The sequence below is a fragment of the Suncus etruscus genome, chromosome 3, assembly GCF_024139225.1.
Source record: "Suncus etruscus isolate mSunEtr1 chromosome 3, mSunEtr1.pri.cur, whole genome shotgun sequence".
NCBI classification, from domain to species: domain Eukaryota; kingdom Metazoa; phylum Chordata; class Mammalia; order Eulipotyphla; family Soricidae; genus Suncus; species Suncus etruscus.
The window spans coordinates 140,157,760-140,166,742 of record NC_064850.1 but is presented as its reverse complement, the minus strand read 5'-3'; the positions used below and the strand labels follow the sequence as shown (position 1 = coordinate 140,166,742).

The 8,983-nt window shown below is 50.3% G+C and overlaps 1 protein-coding gene across 1 annotated transcript in view; it reads left to right on the top strand.

The window, feature by feature from the left end:
* The first annotated feature begins 258 nt into the window (after positions 1 to 258).
* The window catches only part of IPPK (inositol-pentakisphosphate 2-kinase), a 40,364-nt gene continuing 31,639 nt past the window's right edge, over positions 259 to 8,983 (top strand). Inside the window, exons 1-3 of the mRNA XM_049770080.1 lie at positions 259 to 464; positions 7,121 to 7,168; positions 8,819 to 8,914. Of these exons, the coding sequence (XP_049626037.1) occupies positions 384 to 464; positions 7,121 to 7,168; positions 8,819 to 8,914 (225 nt within the window). The 5' untranslated portion in view covers positions 259 to 383. The remainder of the gene's footprint in view (positions 465 to 7,120; positions 7,169 to 8,818; positions 8,915 to 8,983) is intronic.

Here is an 8,983-nt window from a genome sequence, read left to right as displayed (position 1 = left end):
CGGACCCTCCCGCAGACCTCACTTCCGGCGCCGAGGCCGGAAGCTTCGTTTCCGGCGGCTTCCGGAAGCGTGCGCTTCGGAAGTGAGTCACTTTGCCAGCACTTAAGATGGCCGCCGGCCCCTCGGCCTGGCCGTTCTGATGGCACGGGACGGCCGCAACCCGGAAGTTGCCCGGTTCTGCCCGGGTCCAGGCCGAAGGGGGCGTGGCTTCCGGCGGCGCGCGCCGGGTAGTCGTCCGGGCGCCGGGGCGCAGCGGAGGCGGCGGCTGACAGGCGGGCGCGCTCCTCCCCCGACGGCGGCGGCCGGTGCCCGGGAGCGACCAGCCGGTGGGCCCCCAGCTCGCGACCGCACAAGGTGCCAGGGTGCCAGGGCCGTGCCGGGGGATGGACCGGGCGAAGATGGACGAGAATGAATGGAGGTACCACGGCGAGGGCAACAAGAGCCTGGTGGTGGCCCACGCGCAGGTGAGCGGCCCTCGAACGTCCCGCGTCCACCTCCACCGGCCCGGCCTGGCTCCGCCTCTTTCCCCCGGGCTCGGACCCGCAGCCGCGCAGCCTCCGTCGCCCCCACCCGGGCCGCCCTTCGGCACGGCCACAGAGAGCCTCGTGGGCCGGCCTCGCGGGGTGCCCCGAAGGCAGGGCTCCTCCGGCTGCTAGGCTGCGGGGCCCCAGGCGGCGTGATCGGACACATCGGAGCTGACCGGCGCCGGACGAGGGCCCTGGGGTGGCCGGGACCTTGCAACGACCGTGCCCTCCAGGCGCGTGCTGCAGGGGCGCCGGGCTGGCCCCTTCCCGGCTCGCTCCTCTCGCGAATGAATCACTGGGTCACTGGGTCGGCCTCAGCTTCTACTTTCTCCAGTCCGATGCCCTCGCTCAGTCTCAGAAAAGTGCATCAAGATTGCCTAGGGTGGGGGCGGTGTGGCAGGATCAAGGTAGTCTGGGAGCTGAGGAGGGTGTGTTTGTGTCTGTGTGTGGCAGGCAGGATCAAGGTGTGTGTTTGTGGCAGGATCAAGGTAGGCAGGGAGCTGAGGAGGGTGGCCCCGGTGTTTGTGTGTGTGTGTGTGTGGGCAGGATCAAGGTAGGCGGTGAGTGTGTGCAGGATCAAGGGTTGTGTGTGTGTGGCAGGCAGGATCAAGGTGTGTGTGTGTGTGTGTGTGTGTGTGTGTGGCAGGAGCAAGGTAGGTCAAGGTGTGTGTGTGTGTGTGTGTGTGTGTGTGTGTGTGTGTGTGTGTGTGTGTGTGTGTGTGTGTGTGTGTGTCAGGATCAAGGTAGGCCCAGAGCTGAGGAGGGTGGTCCCAGTGGTCTGTGGCCAGAGAACTGAGTGCTGGGGAGCTGGAGTCTGGGAGCAGAGAATCTGGCAAGTCCCCCTTCTACCGCTGCTGGCTGAGACTTCTCTCTGTCTTTTCCACGTGGGACTAGAAACAGAATGTGTGGATGGTAGAAATATGAGGTGGAGGAGCTGGATCGGTTATGCCCGACCAAGGGGTGTTGTCATCCTTCTGGGACCTACGTACCAGGCAGTCTCAGGGATTCAGTGCCAATGCTTCAGCCAGCCCAGCGACTCATACCACTTGGGCACTGTGTCCATGGGTGGGGCCCTGCTTTGTTTTTCTAATCGGCCAGTAGGTCAGCCATGGAATAAGTTGTAAGCTCCTGCTTTTTGTCACCCGACTAGCCTACTAAGGGAAACTAAAGAATGGCCACTGCAGGCTTTGCTCCAAATCTTCTGTCGAATTAATCATAGGCAAGGCTTAAGCAGTCCTGCACTCCCTTATGTTTCAGTCAGATGAGGCTCAGATATTACAGCATGAGTCACCTTTGGTGAGTTATTTGAATGAGTGCCCCCCCCCTCCAAATCTCAACTTTCTTTGCCTATGGAAGACTGGGAGATTGGCTGGTGTAGCTGCAGGGTATGGCAAACCAGGGCATAGAGGAAGTGGAACTGCAGACTCCAGATCAAAAAATACTCAGACCAGGGGCTTGATGCCCTTGGCTGACTTCTTCACCACCCACCTTCACAGGATCTCCTGTTCTCCCTTCTGCACATTACCAATTTGTGGAGCTTTTCCTTCGCAAACTCCACAAGCTGCACCGGACTTGTGTTCATGGTTCATTTCCAATCAAGATTCGCTCTAGACTGCTTTCTTGCTTTGGCGATTATTGGCACTTCCTTGGAGTTGAGTCCCTGCAGGTGTTCTTGTGCCTGAGCATGAAGATGCTGAGAGAATCCTTTGTTTTCCCAGCTTCCTGCTGAGCTGGGAGGGGCAGATCCTGGCAGCTGACTTACCGGGCTTCATTGCCCCCACAGACATGATGTACATGACGGGGACAAAAGCAGGCATGTGAGAACCATGTTTATGTGCTCTCTGGTACTCTAGGCACAGGATAGCACATGCCTGTTCCCACACCCACTGTGCCAGTAGAAGGCCTTTCTTTGAGGACTTGGTTTTTGGAGATGTCACCATTTGTGTTAGAGTTGAAAGGTCTATCCTTTCTCCTTTCCAGAGACAGAAACCCAAGTCTGGCATCTATTCTTACTGGAGAATTACAGGGAAGAAAGATGGAGACCACCACCCTTCTGGGCTGCTGGGGCTTAGAGATGTAGGAGCCAGGCCAGGCTCTTGTGGGGCAGAAGAGAGGACAGTGAGACATCAAGGGAGGCTGTGCACAAATGCCCTTTTACACAGAGGCAGGTTTTATTTTTGTTTTTGTTTGTTTTGTTTTTGGGCCAAACCTGGCGGTGCTTGGGTTACTTCTGGCTCTGGGCTTAGAAATCGCTTCTGGCAGGCAAGCTTGGGGGACCATATGGGATACCAGGAATCAAACTCAGGTTCATCCTGGGTTGGCTACATGCAAGGCAAATGCCCTCCCGCTGTGGCCCCCAGAGGCAGCTTTTGGTCTTTTTTTCTTCAGTCAGGTTTCAAGCACTTGGGCATTGCTTGCATGTATTTATCCTTAGCCCCAAGTGTCAGCCCTCTGGGGTTCCCAAGATGGCACCCAGCCTGCTCCCTGCCTGCATTGATTCTTTGACTGACTTGGACAAGAACAGTTCCCTTAGTGATGCAGATCTTGTTTATGCTGGCAGTGGCACTTTGATTTCTTCCAGTGGAGACATTGCATTTTAGTTGGGGCTGAGTCTTGGCTGGTGAGGACATTAGCTGTCCCTCCTGTTTCTTTGGTGCTGTGCTGAGTTTTCTTTTTTGTGTGCTATCCTCTCATCTTTTCTGGTTGGCTCCATCCAGTTCAGCTCCTGCCCCCTGAAGGTCATTCCAAGTCTGGTTTATCATTGGATCTCTTAAGTGCCTTCTGTGATAGGTAGGAGTGGCTGAGGCCATCATGGCAGGGTGCCCTCCCTGGACATTTGTCTTCTCTCTGGGTTGCCCTGGACTGGGTGTGCGGCCAACTTGCCACTCTCTTTCTTATTTTCATTAGCACACGGCTATGACATTTTTCTTCCAGAAAAAAGTGTTGCCGAAGACTTGCTAACACTATATATATCAAAAATAAAGAGTGTACTTTTAATTACACGAAATAGGGGGCCGGAGTGATAGCACAGCTGTAGGTCATTTGCCTTGCACACTGCCAACCTGGGATTGATCCACGGCATCCCATATGGTCCCTGAGCTGCCAGGAGTGATTTCTGAGTGCAGATCTAGGAGTGACCCCTGAGTGTTGCCAGTATAGCTCAAAAAACAACACCAGAAATCAATTACATTGAAATAGCACTGTGGGGGAGACACTTGCCTTGCACACGGCTGACTCACATTTGATCCCTGACATTCTATATGGTCTGAGAGCCCTGCCAGGAGTGATCTCTGAGCACAGGCATGTGTGTGGGTCTCAAACAAGCAATGGCACTGAGTGCTCCTCAGTGAGAGCCCTGGCTGAGTTCTGGAATCATCAGTAGTTGGATTGCAGCTGTAGGTTAGAACTTCACACTTTTTTCTGACCCAGTTTTCCTCCCTGTTAGAACAGTAGTGGTCCTAGGACTGCTTCCAAGTCTGCTGAGAGATGTGCCCATGGTAACTCAGCAAGCTTCTGTGTTTGCTACAGAGAGAGATGCTGGTCACTTGCCTGCCCTGAACTGTTGTGTTGGAACCCTGGAAGGCTCTTAGAACTGCCCATGCTGTTTGTGTTGCTTGCCTGTTGCCTGTTGTCTCATGGTAGCTTGTGGGATCCTACTCGCCACATACGTGGTGATGGCAGGGATGGAACTCTTAGCCTTGTACTTGTAAGTGACCTCTTTGAGACTGAACTGTTACTGGGCCCCAGTTTTCTTGAAGTGATTTGATATGCTTGTATTTGATATGCTTGTATGTGTCATGCCTCTGCTCATGGGCTTTCTCAGTTTGTAGGAATTACTGATTTTTATCTAGGGTTAACAGCTTTTCATTTCTTTTGTCAAGGACAGAAAAGGTGATCTTGGCCCTGAACTGTACAGAATCATTATTCAGTTCCTCTCTCCTCAGTTCCTTTCATTCATTTTATTCACATTTGATCTGAGACATTAAGAAGGCTTCTTTTGGGGCCGGAGAGTTAGCATGGAGGTAAGGCGTTTGCCCTTCATGCAAGAGGTCATCGGTTCGAATCCCGTCGCCCCATATGGTCCCCCGTGCCTGCCAGGAGCAGTTTCTGAGCCTGGAGCCAGGAATAATCCCTGAGCACTGCCGGGTGTGACCCAAAAACCACAAAAAAAAAAAAAAAAAAAAAAGAAGGCTTCTTTTAAGGCATCTGTGACTTTACACTATCCTTTTTGTTGGCTTCTCAGCCACACCTGGCAGTACTCTGGGCTTACTCCTGGCTCTGTGCTCATAGATCACTCCTGGGGACACAGGGAACCATATGGGATGCTGGGGATTGAGCCTGGGTTGGCTGCATGCAAGGCTAGTGGCCTCCTCACTGTCCTTTCCCTCCAGCCTACATATTCTAAGAGAAAAGGTGCTACTTTCTTCGCAGCAAATGTCCTTGGTGATGTCAGGACCCTGGCACTTACAAGGTTGAGTATTCACTCTGGCTCTTTGCTGGAGCAGCCTCAATCTATTTTTGTTTTCCCTTGGTTCAGGAGGGGCTGGGCTGGTTGATTTTTCACCTGTGTTTCTTGCCCTGAGGCTGGCTTCTAGAATAGGCAGTGTGCATTCTCTGTGAACACAGGCCAGTGTTCCTGAGACTTCTGCTTCGTGTTGTTGGAGGATGATTCACCAGTAGTCGACAGTTTTCCTTGATGCAGACCATGTGGTATTCCGCAGGGAACAATAGCACCACAACCCAGAGTGTGTGTGCTTTGAGATATGATCTAGGATAAGGCTCTCTTCATTTGCAGTTTTTTGTTTTTGTTTTAGGGCCACACCAGGGTGCTCAGGAATAACTCCTGGAGTGCTCAGGGAACCATATGGGATGCCAGAGGTTGAGCCCGGCTTGGCTATGTAAGGCAAACATCCTCTCCACCGTACTATATCACTCTCCCATGGAGCTTATTTTGATGGAATCCCAGGATTAATGTTGATGCGGTATCGCAACTTTTGTTCATTGAGTCTCACTTAAGTGTGAGCCACTGGAGGTACACAGTGACATCACTGTGTTTGTGAGAAGGATCCTGATTACATGGTGTTGCTATCTGCTTAGACTTAGAGAAATTGGGGCTGCCACTGATTGGGATCCCCATGTCTGGTCAGGAGGCGATGTCTGTCTCAGTTTTGAGACTGTATTGTCTCTTAAGTCTGAAGGGGAAGCTGATCTGCTTTTTTTTTTTTTGGTTTTTGGGCCACACCTGGCGTTGCTCAGGGGTTACTCCTGGCTGTCTGCTCAGAAATAGCTCCTGGCAGGCACAGGGGACCATATGGGACACCGGGATTCAAACCAACCACCTTAGGTCCTGGATCGACTGCCTGCAAGGCTAGCACGGCTGTGCTATCTCTCCAGGCCCTTTTTCTTTCTTTCTTTTTTTTTTTTTTTTGTGATCTGCTTTGTAGGGGGCCTTCTTTCTCTGGAGGCGTCTTCTGGCTTGGGAAGATGCACTTTATTGATATGATAATTTTATTCCATACATATATATTCATGCCTTTGACACGAATTTAGACCTTAATTATATATCAATTAAGCTTGGAAAAATCAGGTTCTTAAGAAAGAAAGCTGCACTTTTGTGTGTGTGTGTGTGTGTGTGTGTGTGTGTGTGTGTGTGTGTGTGTGTGTGTGCGCGCGTGTTTGTTTGCTTTTGGGTTTTACCTGGTGGTACTCAGGCCTTAGTCATCATTCTGTACTCAGGGATCATTCCTGGCAGGGTTTGGGTGACCATATGTGGTATCATCTGATGCCTGGGATAAAACTATGTATGTAGTACGTAATGTATGTAGTTAGTGCCTTCCCTGTTGTACTATTACTTCAGTTTCCTGTCAGCTTCTAGCTCGTGCCTGTATCAGGCCCCTCACCCTGTGATCCCTGGTTCCTTCTGCTTGCAGCTTCCTCTTCCTTGACAGTGGATTTTGAAGTAAATACTATCATCTCCATTACCTGGTCTACACCATACCCTAAACTATTTCTGTGTAAAATAAAAAGAAAATTGCATTTTGTATGTGAAAGCCTAATTTGATTCAAGGTTGTTTTCTTTTCACATTCTCATAATGAGTATTATAGGAACATTTAAAATACAGAAAAGCTCAAAAAAAACAAAACCAAAACCAAAGAGTCATCACTGCCCAGAGAGACTGCACATCAGCCCTGGAGAATGTGGTCCCAGGGGTGCTGGTGAAAACCGGTTAGGCTCTTGGTGTCACAAGCTCTGCAATTTGACCAGACCATAAGAGTGCAGATTTATTATCACAGAGTATCCCACAGTCCACCACTAGCCTTTTTTAGAACCTTCCTCAAGGACCTTCAGGGATGCATACCTGCCTGATGGGTGGCCATCACCTGTTTTTGGACATGGTGTAAATTGAATCATACGTACTTGGCTCTCATATGTATGCTGTGGTACATGTACATGGCTGTGGTTCGCTTTATGACCTCTTTGGGTCATGTGCCCAGATCTCCTCTTCCTGAGGGTCTCAGCTGGCCCCTGTTCCATAGGTACTCTCTCTTGTCCTGTGCTTTGGATAGGTGCTAATCGTCTCTTTTCTTCCCCATAGCGTTGCGTGGTGCTGCGTTTTCTGAAGTTTTCTCCAAACAGAAAAAAGGTAAGATTAAAAAAAAAAAAGAAAAAAGGTAAGATGGGGCATTTGCCACCCAGTCCTTCAAACATATTTAAGGAATTGGGCACAGAGATCTCCTTGGTTAGAAACTTACTGTATTTTGTAATAGAGCTGTTATTTCTGCTAACCCCTGTACTTTGATCTGGTGGGCTCCACAGAGGTCACTGTGGTGCTCACTTGAGCTCAGGGCTGCTCTCTAGTTCTAGGTGTTCTGCTTATGTCCAGGACATCCAGGTTCAGCTTGGCTTTACCACGGCAACTTTTCTGCACTACATTGCTGCCTCAGTTTCTCTGGGCACTGGGATTGTGCCTGTGGCAGTGAAGTCTGGGGATGCTAGTGGATATAAAGTGGCCATCAGCCCTAACAGGCCCCTTAGATGGACATTGGCTTTTGTTTGTTGAATCATCCAAGTAAAGTCATGGATGCCCATAGTACACCTTCCTTCCACCAACTGGTGGCCTGAGGTGGGTGTTGCTGTTATGGTCTGGGAGATAGGGGCTCTGTCCTTAGCCTAAGGGGAGGGAGGGACAGATAGGTGCCTCTCTTACCTTAAAAAGACTTAGAGGAAGAGTGGGCAGTGGGTGGGGTAGAAATTGGATGCAAGAGCTGGGTGTAGGAGAGATGAGTCACTCTCAAGTTCAAATTAGGGAGATAGCCGGAGGAAGGTGGGGCACTCACTGAGGGAGTGAGGCATGTACATGAGTGCTGTCATAGGAGGAGAGTGAGGCTATTGTGGTCAGTGTAGAGGAGAAATGAATGTGGAGTGGACAAGAGCAGTGGTTCTATTCCTGCTTTGCCTCTACATGGAGATGAGAAGTCATGTGGCACCTCAACTTGCCACAGAGGTGTGGCCTGGTGAGGCCTAGCACTTGCTTCTGCCCCTCAGCTCCTCTTGTTTAAATTTCCATCTTCCAAAGAGCAAGTTTGCCTTTATTTGTTACAGAGGTGGCATGGTATGACACCAGCCACATTGTTACTGGGAAATATCACAGTGACTGTCACCAAAAGGAATTTCTCATCACTAGGTGTGTCTGTGACTTTCTTTGCTAATGTCACACTATATGTGTGTGTATCCATGTCTATCCTTGCTACCCCATGCGATGCAGATATTTCCAGCTGCCTGACAAAGAGGACCCTTTCCCTTGAGTAATGCCAGTTACCTAGCTCAGGGTCTCCTTCCCTTGGATCAGATGGTCAGTTTAACTTCTTGCCTCCTGGATCTCAAGGTTTATCTGCTCATGAAGGTCTTTTGACTAGGGAGATGGGTAATTTAGGTGAGAGGCAAAGAGTAAGAGACACATTACTAAAGACTGGTTCTCAGATCTAAGGACTTTTCAGAGCTGAATTCCTCAGAATTCAATGCACTGGGTTGAGTTTTCCTGGGATGAAGAGGGCAACAGAATCAGCTGCAGGCTCTCAAATGGATGTTTTCAGTGTCTTGTGGGGCCTGGGGGCACTGGTGGAGCCCCACCATTCCCAGACTGATGCTGGGCATTCTCTGGAAAGGGATTCTCCTCTTTCCAGTCCCCCACTTCTCTTATGGCCTCAGAGCACCCTGCACTGAATGACTCCTGCTGGCAGGGATGTCCCCTTGGAGATTCTGACTTCAGGTTTTGTTTATTTGTTTTTTGCAGACATCAGAGGAAACGTTTCGGCACCTGCAGAACATAGTGGACTTCAGCAAAAATGTTATGAAAGAGTTTTTGGGGGAGAATTCTGTCCATTGTGGGGTGAGTGATTTTTTTTTTTTTTCTATATTTTTTTGGTTCAGACAGTCTCATCATGGGTCTGTTCTGTTT